The 17,529-nt window shown below is 39.4% G+C and overlaps 1 protein-coding gene across 1 annotated transcript in view; it reads left to right on the forward strand.

The window, feature by feature from the left end:
* LOC149957434 (uncharacterized) overlaps positions 1 to 17,529 on the forward strand; it is a 71,447-nt gene that overhangs the window by 41,794 nt on the left and 12,124 nt on the right. Inside the window, exons 5-11 of the mRNA XM_090167029.1 lie at positions 4,855 to 5,043; positions 5,840 to 5,893; positions 7,542 to 7,727; positions 8,616 to 9,107; positions 9,892 to 10,086; positions 10,170 to 17,249; positions 17,324 to 17,509. Of these exons, the coding sequence (XP_090023155.1) occupies positions 4,855 to 5,043; positions 5,840 to 5,893; positions 7,542 to 7,727; positions 8,616 to 9,107; positions 9,892 to 10,086; positions 10,170 to 17,249; positions 17,324 to 17,509 (8,382 nt within the window). The remainder of the gene's footprint in view (positions 1 to 4,854; positions 5,044 to 5,839; positions 5,894 to 7,541; positions 7,728 to 8,615; positions 9,108 to 9,891; positions 10,087 to 10,169; positions 17,250 to 17,323; positions 17,510 to 17,529) is intronic.

A 17,529-nucleotide genomic window follows, 5' to 3' on the forward strand; every position in this document is an offset into this window, starting at 1 on the left:
AACGTTGGGTTATGAAGAGGTAGTTGTGATGAATAGATTAAAATTATTTTTGGTTCTAGTAGTAATAATACTGTCGGGATTATCCGGTTTTGGATACAGTCTTCTAATTCACTGGTCAATTATTGCACCTTGAATTATTGCTTTGACCTTTCTATCTGGCACTAGTTTAATTAATTAATTAATATTTAAGAATATGCCATAGAAAGTCAATTGTTAATTCTGGGTCACAATAAACAGATTGAGCATTGGAGATATTAGGAGTTACTTATTCTCGGAATTATTAGTTTCACACATTTGTTATAGAATTTTATAATAGTCCGTTCACCATTTTGGAAAATGGCGGCGCAATTAAGCAATAACAATTATAAATCAAGACGCACTCGAACAATTTTCTTAAGCTATAGCAATATTCCATATGTAGAAATATTTTAGTAAAATACAACGTGGAAATAGGTAAAAGTGCAATTAAGTAATTTTTTTACAACCGCAAGATGGCAAATTTTCTCCAGGTGGGTTATAAACGATTGTACCACGTGAAAGAGCCCTTCAAATTCGATATAAAACCCAAGTTTATTTGTACTATAAGGAGCACAGTCGTAGTTTTTCTGTCACCACGAAATATTTTCCATACGAAGAAATCTCTAGCCATAAATTATAAAGTTAATTACCGTGGTTTGAGTAAATATATTGGTTTAATTATTTAAAGACAGAAACAACGAGGTTTTGTAATAATAATATACTTAATTATTTATCACTAGAAAATATATTAATAATATAATATATAATAAAAAGTATATTATTATTTCAATGCCATATTGTATTTGTTTTTAATAACTAAAAAAATATATAAATCTCCAGCCATTAAAAACCCCTTGATAAGGGTAAAAAGATAACTTTATAACCATTAAAATAACCCTAAATACGCGTATAGGACGATAGAAGTATAAATTTAAAAATACCATAATTGAAAAAATGAGAAATATTTTTTATAGACTTTTCGATATTCATCCCACGCGTTTATTAAATTTATTTTAGCTTTCAATTAGCATTTCCCACTAAACGTATCTACGCCAATGTACGAAAGCTCTCTCGAGATGAGCAGCTGAAGAGTGCCAATTGAATGGCGAAATCACAATATCTCGGGTTCAAGGTTATTACGTAATTACTCAAAAATAATGAAGACGACTATAGCTACTTTTCGTAATTTCGCAACTCCCTTTTGCTGCAAAGCGAGACAGAGAGATGCTGATTCTTTCTAATGGGGAACCCGTCAACGGAAGCCTTAGAACGACCTTGCCAGTGAAAACAGCTGTGCGCCCATCAGATGTTTATTTCCCCCTCAGTTCGACCCCAATATGGCATTTTTCACAAGATTGAATTTAAATATCTGGTCGTCTGTTCGTTCTCCCAATAAGAAGAGTACCCGACTCACGTTTTTCACAAGAACTGATTATGTGAGCTTAAAACGGTTTGAATCGGTTTAAAACGATTTAGCCTGGTTCGAACAACTCCTTCGAAACGTTTTGAATCGAAATCAAGGGAAATTGTGAACGTGGCTAGACTGACATGTTATCAGAAAAGGAAAGGCATGGTTATTTAATTTCAAAGGGTTGTTCAAACATCGCTTTCATATATATCTAAAAGTGATAGTCATGAACATTTATATTTAAACGTTTTTTTAGATCATTTTAATAGCTTATTATTGCAATTTCAGGGTATATAATAGTAATCGGCTTAGAGCTTAGTGGAACAATAATAATAATAAAAATAATCAGCTAGGCTTATACCCAAGGCATCACCTTAGGCCTAAGTCATCAAGCGACTTTTGACAGGTGACCGGGTTACAATAAATACAGATAAATTAACCGGAAAATATTATTCATAAAAATTTCGGTGAACTGTTTATTTATGAATATTATTCGCGGTTATTAAACGATTTACTTTGCAAAATAAAACAAGTTTTTATTCAGATAATTTTCAGTTATGGATAAAAACAAATAAAACGGATATATCTCATCCAAACCCCGAGCTCTAAATCGGCTAGGCTAATACCCAAGGCCCAAGTCATCTAGCGACTTTAATTCCAGTAATTCAGATGTCCGGGTTACACGCGAGAAAACAGCTCTATTACTGTTAACCACTAGATATTTTTAGGGGAAAAGAAAATCGAAGAACTATGGAGAAAACCCCTTTAACCAGTGGAAGAGAACTTGCAAACTTAACGCGGAAGAAATTACAAATAAAAAATAGGATAACTTTTTTTCCCTCGCAATTTGTTTCATTAAAGCAGCGCTCAGACTATGTGAAAATATTACGTTAGCATCGGTCGTGTCGTTTCAGTTATGTTGTTCGTTCATTTCACTGTTCAGAAAGGAACCAACCTTGCACGGAGATTAACATAAAAGGTGATTGTTCATCCAATCCGAGCTCAGTAATAACGGCGGAAAAATTGAAATAATTTTTTATCCACCTCTGATTGGTTATAGTATTTCGATGGTTCTAAAGGCCACCACTACCTAGAGTCAGCGCTGATGAGGCATAAGGCTCATTGTCTGCTATGATAGTTTTTAGCTTTAAACCGAGACGCCATCTAGGCAGTTTGCAACGTATTGAAAAAATGTAAACGACACGCGCGAAAATTTAAATTCTCTGTTGAGAAGTCTGAACGGTGTAAGAAATCGAAAGAACCGACACGATCGACGCAAACGTAATATTTTCACATAGTCTGAACGCTGCTTTAGACTTTATTTTCTTGTTATTCGGGGGATATGCTGGTAGTTGCGTTCAACAACGTCAGCCAGCAAAGAATTTCGGCAAATACGGAACGAATGTTTCGATATGGCAAACGATCAATTTCCGAAATAAACTCGATTTTCGACACGATTAATAAAAATACGAAAAAATAAATTGAAGAGAAAGTCAGATCACGATACGAGGCAATGCCAGCCACGATCTTCTCGCGGAAAAACACATTCTTCCCTCGCGCGGATGACGGATCAGTGGCCAACCTTGAGAAGGCTATTCGCGAAAAAATAACCCATAATGGGGATGACGACGGCTGGTGGGTGAGTAACCCACCCGCAAGTAAGAAAGATTTGATGGAAAAGTACAATAAAAAAGCGAGAAAGAGAGTTAACTAACGAGCCCCCTCTTTCGGTTCACGAAGAGAAAAGGCCAATTTTAATTGACGAATCTACACATCCATACAGATTCGTCGAGGTTGGCTGATTTTCTTCTCGAAAATAAGCAAACCTGCTGCATTATTTCGCTGCATTATAGCAATAACATACCAAGTACACTTTTAGTTTTTTCCAGTTTTTAATATTGTTTGTAGGGGTTAACGGTTATATTGAGTGTATGGAACTGTTGGATGGCGTGGCATGAAGGGCTTGCCAACACCCTCCTAGGAATTGAAACCTGGAAAGATGAATTAATGACATGTCGCTAGCTGACTTGGGCCTATTTTGATGCCTTAGGAATTAATCTAGTTAATTAATAAACAAAACGTGGAATTAATATCTTAGATTTGTTTGTTTTCATCAATACCGTGAAGACTACTTTCTGAAACTTTTAGCAATTGACCTAGGTATTGGTACGAGTTATTCGTAAAATTTGAAATTACTTTTTGCTTTTTTTCCCGTTTTAATTAAGGACTTTTCTACCTTTTCGCGTAATTTAACAGTTTCTGCATTAAAGTCCATAGGCGGTTCTTATTAATGGTGAACTATAGTTAACTATACTATAAAATTTTATTTATATTGGGCTTTTCATAAAATGCAATACTCAATAACGTTAATTTAAAAAAGTGAAACAAAGTACTGCAGTGGTGTAACATTTACATTCATAATTCACCCGTAGCACCTCCTAAACTAAAATATATGAAACTGGTCATTGTGATCCTAGCATATTGATCCCTAGTTAAAAAAAAAGCTAATTGATCCTATTGGGGTCCAGTGATAGAAGCCATACTCATGCAAATGGTAAATAATTGATCTGATCTTCAGATCGTGAGCTATTAATAAAAGCTTGGTTCCATAGATCAAAGTTGTACACTTTCTTTCCCTATTTGTGAAAGATCGAAACGTTTAAGACGTTCACGGACCCTTCACGCCACAAGAATCCTGCTCTGAAAGATTACGTTCCGCTTTTGTGAACTCCGCTCGACAGTGAATAATGGCTGCCATAAAAGAAAAACGGTTTAAAAGCGGGAAATCGGCAATTTTCTCTTCAATATGAGTCCGTTTTGTCCGAAAATAAGAGGCCAACACCGATCCTTGAGGCACTAATTTTATGTACATTTCAAAACGACTTTTTTTTTTACGAGCCCCAGCCCTCCCCCGCCGAATATCGACATGCGTGCGCGGTTGATATCCAGTCAAAGAGGAAACACGTATTTGCATAAAGAGATAACGTGCCGGCGTAAAGAACAGGTTTCAATAATATTATTTTTGAGTTTTTTTACCCGAGGCCCCGTGAAATTAATTTATGCGCGTTACATGGATGATCCCGACACTAGCTTACGTGACAAGTTGTTGTTATTACAATTATTATGCTGAGATAATTTTGTTTCTTGTTAAATCTGAGGCGTATTAAGTCCATTATATAAACCATTGTCTTTGCTCGCTATTAATTCGGTCTTCGGTCTACGCGTATAAAAAGAATAATAATTTTTTAATGAGATTAAGCTTTAATTAAATTTAAGGTCGGATGGGGACCTTGAAACGGAAAAATAGTGATTGTCTACGATTCATAATTGGAATTTTTAATTTGTTGAGGCTGTTTATGATTTGCGGGACATCCGTTGGACATGAAACTAAATGATCAATTTGGAATGACCGTTTTGGAAATTTGTAGGTTGTTTCCTTGATGGGAAATACTACCACGAAGGAGCTCAAGTACCTTCGGATCCTAAGAAGCCATGTGATGTTTGCTACTGCGTCCGAAACAGTACCGTATGTGCCATGCAAGAATGCGAATTACAAGTGCCAGGCTGCAGACCCGTCTACAAGAAAGGGGCCTGTTGTCCTTCCAGATATAATTGCTGTAAGAGTACACTCGTTTGCACCATGCACGAATGTTTTGAGATTACCGACTGCGCCATTCCCAATTGTTTTCACATTACTATAAGTTTATAATATTGTTCCAAAAGTTTGTCACTCTGAGGAATATTTTACTGAAAGCTAGTAACGGAGTGACGTCATCACAAGAAGAAAATCTCCCCCTAGTGAGGCGCTGTCAAAGGCTACGTGTGACGCGTTAATAAGCGTACGCAAAACTGTGACGAAGCCCGTAATGCAGTTTGTCTTGTGAATAGCTCACAGTAAAACTTTTGCATGTGAAGAATAGAAAGTGTCACACTTATGTAATAATATTATACACTTATGACATTACCTATTGAACGATGTTCATTACAGTTGCACGATTAACGAGTTATTTAAAATTTACAATTGCACCATTATTACGGTTGAATGATTAACGAAGGTTTTAAGATTACAAATTTGTCTTTCTATAAAGTAACTTGTTCTTATTGTTTTAATGTTTCTTTTACGTCACTTTCTCGCCCGATAGAGTCACGAGGAATTTCATATTTTTCTAGTTCGCTTGCAAATTGCGCGTGCTACGATTATACTAATAAAGCTCTGCCTTCTGACGTCAGAGAAACATTTTATTTTTTGTTCAATTTAATTTATTGAAACATCTTTTGCACCTTGCAAAAATGTTTTGAGATTAATTGTTCCAGGATGCACGAATATTTTTGAGATTATCTATTGCATGATGCGCAAATGTCTTAAACTTGTTTTTTCCTGTCACTTAAATATGTGTACTGTTATGATTACAGCACAAGCTACCACAACCTTTGCTCCGGGAGTTACACCTGAAACAGCCGCTCTTGGTAAGTTTTTCGGATTTCTTGCTTCTTAATAACGATTTAGTAAGATTTATTGAGATTATTGGTAAAGTGACTCTTCCTAGAGATTGGGTAACGTGTTTCGTGTTATTTCTTTTAATAGAAAAGATAAAATATCAAACTAATCGTTCACTTGGAATTTCTGTCGAAGATAATCTATGAATTAATTAAAAATTAAATAAATTAATTAACTGAAAAGTTTAAATTCAAATGACATAGCGCGTGGAAGCCACGACAATGGTGTCGAACCCGAAGAAGAAATCGTAAAGATATTTAAATATTTATAAAATAAATAAATAACGAATATAAAAATTACTTAAAGAGTCCAGCAGTTAGGCGTGTGGTGCTATTAAAAATGAGTTTGTCTTTACTGGTAATAAAACAAGCCCGGAAATGTCCCTTAACAGATACTTCTACATTGGGGTATTACAATGTCGGTAATTTTTTTAAAAATATGTTACGGGTACAAGTAACGGCGCCAAATGCGGCATTTTCTTCTGAAGCCCATACTCTTTCTAAAGAGATTCCAATAGGGGGCCAGGACCCACTAGTCCTCATTTGGAACAAAAAAAGGAAAAACCTGTCTGTATGAAAGTTTAATTAAAAATATTTAATTGTTTCCATCGCAGAGAGGTCTGGGAAGTTGAAAAGGGAGTCATCCTTTTGTCTTCCCAAAATGTTTTGACCGTGAGGATGGGTTAGCGCATGATGCCGAGGAATGGAAGGTCTTTAGGACGTTCGGTTCAAGGTTATTTTTTGTCGAAACTTCATAAAAGCGCTCTATGGAAAATATAAAAATATTCGTTGTTGTAAGAATACGCCTATTTTATTCAGAATTCTCATCGAGTAAGTTTAATTTTAGTAGCAAGTACAGCTTGTTAGCTATATTTTGGATAATTTAAAATGACTTACGTCGTCATTGTATTTAATAGACGCATCGTTTCGATATTTTTATATAAATGTTTGCGCTCTCTTTGTAAAAACTTTGTGTTTTTTTTAGTTGAAGGTTAAACATTGATAGTTTCGGTATTGACATTGACCTTTACCAATTTGAAATAATTTTTACAACAAACAACGTCATTTCGACCTTGAATATGTTTGGTTGTAGAAAACGATAAAAAAAGGTTTTAATTCTACTGGCAGAAGTAATATACTAAACTACCCTACTAACGGTAGCAAATAATGAAAGAAAATCTGTACGCTGTAGAGCTGTTCGAAATGCATTTAGGTTTATCATATTATTTTCCATAGAGGCTCCAGACGTAAAACGTTAAAAAAATACGCCAAACAGGGGATTACATAATTTATTATAGAAATTTGATTGAAAAATAAGCCTTCCAAGTAAAAAGGGATGCAAAGGTTATGCTGAAGTGCGATGTCAACGAACCATCCTAGCGTGCTTTTTTAGCTAACTGCGCATGTCTCCGAAAGTTTTGAAACTCAATTTTTGCTCATAGAAAAGATTATTTCAGAAGTATTAGTAGTACTCCCATTTATTTAACTTTTCCACGTTTTCACCATTCAAAAAATGGAGTCTTAAATATTTACTTTCCAATTGTTTCTTGTTTCTTGAAAAATAAAAATTGATTGTTATTTGTAACATTTTATAAATATTTTATGTGCTTATGATCAGGTTGTTTGGTCGAAGGACGAGTATACGCTGATGGAGTGCCAGTAACATCTAAAGATCCCTGCCAACATTGTTACTGTATGCGGAACGAAGTCGTTTGTGCCGTGCAAGAATGCAAAGCTCCCGAAGAAGGATGTGAAGCCGTAGCCGCTCCAGAAGGTCACTGTTGTCCGGAGAGATACGAGTGCCGTCAGTATTATTTTACTAATTCAAATGACGCTTCAATAGGTGGTTCCTTTTCGCCTGTTCTCGGACTAAAAGTGTAGTCTTTTTACGCTAAAGCTTGTTCCGGAGTATTAGGGATACTCTTTTTACTCCTTCAGAAAAGGAGGTGTAAAGGAGTAAATTGGAAATTTTCGTCTGTTAGCCAGAATTTATCTGCTGAAAATGCCACAGGCAGCCATTTTGTTAAAAGGTTCTTACTACGACTCAAACTATTCGCCACCACAGAATCTGAGTAAAATGACGTCATAGTCGTTCTCTTCTTTCCGGAAAAAGCGAAAAGAAACCACCTATAAAAACCGATCTAGCTATAGGACGCGTAAGATACTCTTTAGGTGGTCCTTGCCACTTGGACTTTAAGCGGTGCTAGAAATAAGAACAAATTATCATAAGGGAAAAACTCGGTTACGGTGAGTGTCGACACAAAAACCAATGTGTTAGCGGAGATTGCGCGTTGACGTTCGTTGCTGTGGCGTCTTTGAACGTTTAAAAATAAAAACTAGCTTATTAATTAAGAAGTTGTAGTTAGTGGTCGGAGCTTGGATAATAAATATTCGTTTTATTTTTTTTTATGCATAACAAAAATTATCTGAAAAAACTTATTTCTTGCATATTAAATCGTTTTATAACCGCGACTAATATCCATAAATAAGCAGTTGACCGAAATCTTTATGGAAAATCGCAATTTTGGTGGTTAATTTATCTGTCCCGCCGGGCTCTAGTTATAGTCGATAGTAGTTGCCCTGGTTTTACCAATCAAAAAATGTTTGTTCATTGATCACGAGGGGGCTAGGTTAAAAGAAAGATGTTTTCATTGTAGCGTCTATTGAATAACCCACCATTAATTCATTTTAGCCGAAACGACAGTCTCCCCGACGGAAAAATTCTTAAACGCCACCGAAGTTCCAGCCACGTTAAAAATGGACAAAGATATTGCCGTCACAACTAAATTCGTTGTCACCGACTCTTCCACAAAAGACGCAACTACTACCGAAGTAGAAGTCGAAGAGCTGACGGAAGCGCCCCCTACCGATTTCCCCATCGAACCAATGGAGGTTGGAGTAACATCGGAACAACCACCTTTCCAGAAAACGGAATCTGCTCGTCCAGTGGCGCCAAAATCGTCCGTCACACCGGCCAAGGATCGATCAGACACGCCCACCATCAAGTTGGGAGGAGCCATTTCTGACGAAGTCACCACTACTGCCGAGCCTACCACTTCTCAAACGTCTAGTCCGAAAACTCTACCTCAAGGAGAAATTACAACATTCCGCACAACACCCGCTGTCATCAGTAGAAGAACTACAATTGGACCGATGTTTTTTCCTGGAATGATTCCAGGCGAAGGTAATTAGTTATTTCTGGTATCATTTGAATTTTAAGTCAACTCTCCCCGTGATAGCACGGAAAATTATTGAAATTCAAACAATACTATGTCCCTTTAATAGAAATAACAAAGCTCCGGTATCAACGTAACAAGATTAGTTATCCAGAAAACACCACTGTGTAAAGATTTAGCATTATACTCGGTTGCAACCTTAGAGCGGAATGAATTGCTCTACAATTGTGACCAAGCCATTAATGCTTAAATGTGGAATTTCATCAGTTTGCTTGAGTTTTCTTATGTCGTACAAAAAAAATTAAACTGCGTCTTATTAGAAGATGCATCCTTTCTAAGGTTGTTACCGAGTATAGCCATAACTGTAGTTTAACTATAGAGTTGGCCGATAACAACGAATCCTTCTTATCAGAAGTAAATTAACAAACGAGCGTGAACTAAAGTTATTCAAGTCAAACGTCACAGATTTCTTTCTTTTGTGGCGATTAATTTCGCAATTTATTAGTATTCACGCCGATAATAGTTTTCTAATAATAATGATTCAATTACATAATACTGGTTTAATAAATGATTCAAAGACATAAGAAAAGCAAACACTTACGTGGGGATAGTAAAGTTTGAGCTTCCGATGTTTTAAAGCGTGATAATTACGAAATAGAAGATAAATAAGGAATCGCTTAAGTTAAATAAACACAGTTTTGAGATGCAACTATTCATAATTATTCTTTAACTTGCACGGATTTCGTTATCCATTTTTAAATCTGTTACACTAAATACGAATTTCTATTTTAGGTGTTTGTCGGTACGAAGACCGTGTATATACCAACAGCCAGTCAGTTGTTTCAAACGATCCATGCATGGTCAATTGCGTTTGTGCCAACAGCGTTGTTTACTGTGACGAATTAATGTGCCAGAAACCAGCTCAAGATGTTTCTCAGTGTCGAATTGTATATACTCCGGGAGAGTGCTGTCCATATTTCGAATGTGGTAAGAACCCACCATTAGCTATCACTGAACGTTGAGGTAACGAATAACCTACTTCTTCTATAAAGTTCATTTTTCAATTTTAGTTAAAACTCAACCAAGCAATGAAACCACGACACTTCCAACAACGGAAACCACTGCCCATACAAAAGAAGCTATAACCGAAGAACCCACCAGTTCTTTTAGCGGTGAAACAAGCACAGTGCCAATTGACACCATTACCTTAACTAGTGCGACAGTTTCGGAATTGGCGTCAACTCGTCTTCCAGAAACTGAACACTCATCAAGGCGCCCTGAAGATCTGTATAGCACTGAGACTACGAAATCTCCAACTGTAAGTGAAGGGACCGTTTCGACTTTATTACCAACTACAGCACCGCAAGAGGCTACGACAAAGAGTAGCCAAGACGGGTACAGCAAAGAGACTGAATTACCTTCAGCAACAACACTGTCTTCAGGAACAGAGGGTGTTGAACCTACTCGGCCTTCGTCAACCTCGAAATTTACAGATACACCTGACACTGTTAGGTCTACCACACTGGAAACTACGGAGAAAACAGAAATTATTGAGGCCTCTAGCTCATCGCCATCCACTGAATCTTCGTCAAAGGCTGGGGAAACCGAATCGGTGAAGACAACGGAAACGAAAGAAGCTGATTTATTGACAACTTTTTCCCCAACTGTCCCTGAAATAATTGAAACTTCTTCAACAATATCACCAACCTTTTCTGAAGCCACCGATAGTAGCACAAAGTTGTCAATAACTACAGAAGCAGCTGAAATCACTTCGCAACCCGAGATTATGGTTTCAGAACCAGCGACCACCATTACAGAAGCAAAAACTCAAACAGAGCAAACGCAAACCACTTCAGTTCCAGCGTCGACTGTTTCTGAGTTAGCGCCAACGACAACAGAAGAAACGGTAACTGTTTCGGAACCAGCGCAGCAAACCACAAAAGAATATGGAACCTTTTCAGAACAAGGGGAAACATCATCTGAAAGAACAAGTACTATTGGTACAGAAATCAAAGAAACACCGTATCAATCTACATTAACACCAATTATTGAAATAACTTCAAAGTCATCAGAGTCCACGGAAGAACCAAAGCTAACCGAAAAACCATCCTCGGAGACAAAAGAAACCTTACCGGATGAAATAACGCTAAGACCGACAACACCAGCGCTTCCCAGTTCTGTTGTACTGTTGGAAAGCAGTACAAGCACTGAATCTACCGAAGGATCTTTAGTCACTAAATATACTGAAGGTCCTTCAGAAACTGAACATACAGAAGGTCCTCTAGGTACTAAAACTACTGAAGTTGCTCTAGAAAATAAAGCTACTGAGGGTCCTTTATATACAAAATCTACTGAAGGCCGTCTAGGACCTATAGAAACAAAAGCTACTGAAGGCACTCTAGAAACGAAAACCACTGAGAGACCGCTAGAGCCTTTAGAAACGAAAACTACAGAAGGTCCTCTTGGACCTCTAGAAACGAAAGCTACTGAAGGATATCTAGAAACAAAAGCCACTGAAGGCCCTCTAGAACATCTAGAGACGAAAGCCACAGAATCACCTCTAGAAACTAAAGCCACCGAAGGCCCTCTTGTACCTTTAGAAACAAAAGCAACTGAAGGCACTCTAGAAACGAAAGCCACTGAAGGACCACTAGGACCTTCAGAATCGAAAACTACTGAAGGCCCTCTTGAACCCCTAGAAACGAAAGCCACTGAAGGACCGCTAGGACCTTTAGAAACGAAAACTACTGAACGCCCTCTTGGACCACTAGAAACGAAAACTACTGAAGGCCCTCTTGGACCCCTAGAAACGAAAGCTACTGAAGGCTCTCTAGAACCTCTAGAAACGAAAGCTACTGAAGGATATCTAGAAACAAAAGCCACTAAAGGCCCTCTAGGACCTCTAGAGACGAAAGCCACTGAAGGACCTTTAGAAACGAAAACCACCGTTGGCCCTCTAGAATCAAAAGCCACTGCAGGCCCTCTAGGACCTCTAGAAACTAAAGCCACCGACGGACATCTAGAAACGAAAGCCACCGATGGTCCTCTAGAAACGAAAGCCACCGAAGAACCTTTAGAAACGAAAGCCACCGATGGACCTCTAGAAACGAAAGCCACTGAAGGTCCTCTAGGACCTCTAGAGACGAAAGCCACTGAAGGACCTTTAGAAACGAAAGCCACCGACGGACCTCTAGAATCAAAAGCCACTGAAGGCCCTCTAGGACCTCTAGAAACTAAAGCCACCGACGAACCTCTAGAAACGAAAGCCACCGATGGTCCTCTAGAAACGAAAGCCACCGAAGAACCTTTTGAAACGAAAGCCACCGATGGACCTCTAGAAACGAAAGCCACTGAAGGTCCTCTAGGACCTCAAGAAACGAAAGCCACCGACGGACCTCTAGAAACGAAAGCCACTGATGGTCCTCTAGGAGCTTTAGACACGAAAGCCACCGAAGGACCTTTAGAAACGAAAGCCTCCGACGGACCTCTAGAAACGAAAGCCACCGATGGACCTCTAGAAACACAAGCCACTGAAGGCCCTCTAGGACTACTAGAAACACAAGCCACTGGAGGCCCTCTAGGACCTCTAGAAACGAAAGCCACCGATGGACCACTAGAAACGAAAGCCACCGATGGACCACTAGAAACACAAGCCACTGAAGGCCCTCTAGGACCACTAGAAACACAAGCCACTGGAGGCCCTCTAGGACATCTAGAAACGAAAGCCACTGAAGGTCCTCTAGGAGCTCTAGAAACGAAATCCACTGAAGGTCCTCTAGGAGCTCTAGAAACGAAAGCCACCGAAGTACCTTTAGAAACAAAAGCCACCGTTGAACCTTTAGAAACGAAAGCCACCGACGGACCTCTAGAAACGAAAGCCACTGAAGGCCCTCTAGGACCTCTAGAAACGAAAGTCACTGAAGGCCCTCTAGAAGCTCTAGAAACGAAAGCCACCAAAGGACCTCTAGAAACGAAAGCAACTGAAGGCCCTCTTGAACCCCTAGAAACAAAAGCCACTGAGGGTCTCGTAAATACAAAGTCTACTGAAGGTCCTCTTATAACCATATCTACCGAAGGTCTTTCTGTAACTGAAACCACAGAAGGTCTTTTGGTCACAGAAACCACTCAAAAGAAACCAGAAATTACTAAATCTTCTCCTGAAATTACTTTATCAAGTGCAACTGCTCTACCAACTGGAGAAATCACTATTACAGACGAACATAGTGAAAGTACGGAAAGTCCTCGGACATCAAGTGAAAAGGTAGAACCGACTGTTACTAAAATGCCACCTACTTCATCTTCAGAATCCGAACTTACCTCGAAAGAGACTGAAGGTGTTACCAGTGTAGAAGGTACAACTGATATCTATACCAAACTGCCAGGTGTACTTGAAACAACTGCGAAAACAGGTTCTTTGGACCATGAAACTCCCGAAACATCGGTTATCAGTGAAACATCAGCAGCACCTGTAACGGCGACATCGGAAGCAACCAGCGTAAAAGATGTTGTAACTACCGTTAAAGTAACTACACCTGATTTGCTATACACTACGGCTGCCCCTGAAACCTCAAAAACGGAACAATCTGTTTCAACAGAATTCTCCAAAGGAGCAACTGAGATGGTAACCGGGCCCCTAGAAGACCTACCCAAGACTACTACCACCGATTCTGCGAAAGAAACATCTGAAATTAGTGCCACAGAGAGAGGTTCTACTATCAGCCCTGAATCTAGTAGTTTGGGTTCGGAAAGCACCATACTTGTTACTGAAACTATCAGTCACTCGACATCTGAGGAAACTACACAGAAGCCCTCATCTGTAGCAACATTGGATGAAACCGACACGACATATAAAATATCTGATACAAGTAGACCTCAAATAGCAATTGAATCTACGAAAGTAACTACTGCTACGCCGGAAGTAAGAATTGACGTAAAAGACACCACTATATCTCCATTACCCAAAGAAACTAAAATGCCAGAAGACACATCACCCACTGAAACTTCATCGACCGAGACAGTCGTTAAAGTATTTGTTCCTACCAAATTACCTTCTACATTGGAAGTGCATGACCAAGTTATGGGAAGCACAACGGAAGAGGCTGGTCGTGAAGAACCTGTTGATCATACTGGTACATACTCCCAGGAGGATACTACTTTGCCTACTGAAGTGTACGAAACAACTCTTGGTACTGGTAGCACGACCAGACCCGAATATGTGACTTCAACCAAACTGCCATCCGACCTGAGCACGGAGTCAACGTCTACAACGTCGCAATTAGCCGAAAGTGGAAAACCTGTCAAGAAAGTTACTACAACTTCTCCTGAAATTGATGTCACAGCAACCGACACAAGCAGAGTCGCACTGGGTGGCGGTATATCACCTGATAGTACAGAGTCACCTTTCATAACCCGAAGTGAAGAGACCCAAACTACAGAGTCAACTGGAACTGGTGCTGTTGACGAGCGTCGTGGACCTGGAATAACATTTAAAACCGAATCCGGTACAGATGCGGTGACTTTTGGGTACACAGAATCAAGTACAGGCGAGGTTATGGTAACTGATGTTCCAACTCTTGGTGGGCAATCTGCCACAGATATTCCCTCGCAGTCAATTACGGAGGAATCTCCAATTCCTACCACTCAAACACTTAAAACTGAGGTGACGAAAGGAGGTGTTACTGTAGCTACTCTCTCAACAACAGCTACTCCAACGATAAGTAGTCAAGAACGGGATACAACAATTTCTTCGATTGAAACAGATATTGCCACCGGAGTGGGAATAGTAACGAAAACCACAGAATCGGAATCTGAAGAAACGAACGTACCAACTGAAAGTACTTTCGAGACGTTGCTGGGAGAATTTGAACCCTCAACAACCCAATTACCAGATATTGTAAAAACAATAAGCCACACAACGGAAGAAACAACGATAGAAGTAGACCGAACATTCAGTCCTAGAGTAACTGCGGTTAAAGCAGTAGTACCTACTACAATAACCCCGTCTCCAGAAGAGATAACAACACTTAGCAGCGAAGAAAAAGTTAAAACAACTACCTTAACGTTATCAGAAGAGAAAATTACATCAACGAAAGCCTCAACGTCCACCGAAACTGAAGAGACATCTATCGCGAAAGAAACCACTTTTGAGACAAAACCTGTGGAAGCAGAATCATCAACGGCAACTGAATCTTCGGGAGATAGAATGGCATCGACTTTAACTACGAAAACTACTTCGTCACCTGAAGAACTGACGTTGATACCAGAAATTTCAACGGTAGAACCAGTTGCAGTAACTGAAAAGTCGAAATCAGCTGAAGCTGACAGAACAAGTACCACTGAAGCGGAAACCAAAACAACAATTTCTTCTTTAGAACAAGAAAAAATTACTTCTACAGATTTTGAAACTGATAAAACGTTCGCCCCGGAGGAAGTAACAAGTGACACAACGTCTGGTACACTGCAAGATACAACCACACGATCACCGGGTGTCAAAGAAACGGTAGGCTTAAGTACAGGAGAAACAACTGTTCCCGAAGTACAAACCATGTTGCCAGACATAACTACTTTAGGATCATTGGCAACCAAGACCTCAACAATAGCTCCAATCACTATAACCACTAGTAGTCAGGAAGCTGAGAGTAAAACAACCGTTTCTTCCCTTGACATTGGAAAGATCACTACATCGGCGTTTTATACCAGAGTTACAACAGATGTTGAAACGGAAGTAACGACCGTTCCTGGAGAATTTACAGATGTTACCGGAGTTAGCGAGACAAAAAGCCCAACGTTAGATGGCTTTCCCGGGTATTCTGCAACAGTGGATGAAAGAAAATCCACTAAATTACCAGGGACAACAGGATTACCAGATGAAACACCTTCATCATTAACTAGTACGGCAGAAAAAGTTACTTCCTTTTCATATGAATCAACCAAATTGCCCGAAACAATCAAACCTACGGTACAATTTGAGCAAACACCGAGTTCTATTACGGAAAGTACATCTACACCGCCACAAACAGCGGTTCCGCAAACATTCGATGCTGATAAAACTACTGTTAAGACCACAGAGGAAGGTTACACTGGAACTCTTATTGAAGAAGCTTCAACCGGAACTCCAGATCAAGGTACAACCCGTCCTAGAGTACGTATAACTTACAGGCCTGTAACACCGTCGATTTCGGAGGAAGACATAACATCAGAGACCAGCACGTTTGCTCCTGAAACCGAAAGTCCCGGAAGTACTGAATTCACTACTTCCCCTGGGAATGTTATTCCAACTAAAATAACATTAGTTCCTGAGAAGGAAATTACCAGCACAAGTGAAGAGGTTACGTCTACCGAAGAACAATTAAGCACACCAGAACGACAACCAGCTGGAGAAGAGAAAACAATAACAACTGGCGAAGACGGTTTTACCAAAGAGCCCTCAACAGTAATTAGCGTAGAAGAATTAAAAACCACTGCTCCTGTACTTACAAAAACCACTGTAACGTTTGAAAGCGACGATCCTCAGCTGTCCACAAAACCATCAATGGAGGAAGTAACTGAAAAAGAAATAGAAAAGACAACGATATTACCAGGGTCGTCAACCAAAAGGGTATCACCACCTTTGACGCTCTCTAGTGAGGCTGAACTGACGACGAAATCAGAAACTGAAGCGACCACTCTGAAAGAAACTGATGGTTCGAGTCCGAGCTCAATCGAAATTTCAACATTAAAAACAGCCCAGGAACCAGATGTCACCGAAACGCTAATCGAAAGTAAAACGGAAGAGACTTTTTCTCCTGAAACTAGATACAGAACTACATTTGTTGTACCAAGAACCACTACTGTTTCGTCAGCTGCTGTCACTACAGAATCTTATAAAACAAGCACCACTTCGTTGGAAACTGACAAAGGCGAATTAACTGAAACCCCCGAGTTAACAACTCTCCCCGAATTTGGTGAGACTGGACAATCAACGATCGGTTACTCAACGAAAGAATCACCGGAAGGTTCGACGATGCTGCAAAGCACTACGTTGCGAGTAACACCAGGGGAACCGGACATCTCACCAAAAAAGGATTTTCAAACGACAACAGAAGTACCTGCTGAAACAACAATTGGCGAACTTACCACAACTGAATATCCTAGCACAACCACAACTGGGGGTATGTATAGCTTCATTAAATTAACTCAAAATTATTTTACTAGTTGAAATGCTAAATGTTTTCTTATTTTCCAGCATGTCTTATAAACAGTACTTTGTTTGTTGATGGAGAAGCTATTCCTACATCTGATCCGTGTGAGTTCTGCTACTGCGCAGCTGGTGAATTAATTTGCGTTTTGCAAGTTTGCAAGAGTCCGGGCGATGGTTGTCAACCTAGTGTGGTTAACGAAGAAGAATGTTGCCCTGTGACATACAGTTGCCGTAAGTATTCGAACGCTTTT

This window comes from Leiobunum rupestre, chromosome 2 (assembly GCF_980474605.1).
Source record: "Leiobunum rupestre chromosome 2, qqLeiRupe1.1.hap1, whole genome shotgun sequence".
NCBI lineage: Eukaryota > Metazoa > Arthropoda > Arachnida > Opiliones > Sclerosomatidae > Leiobunum > Leiobunum rupestre.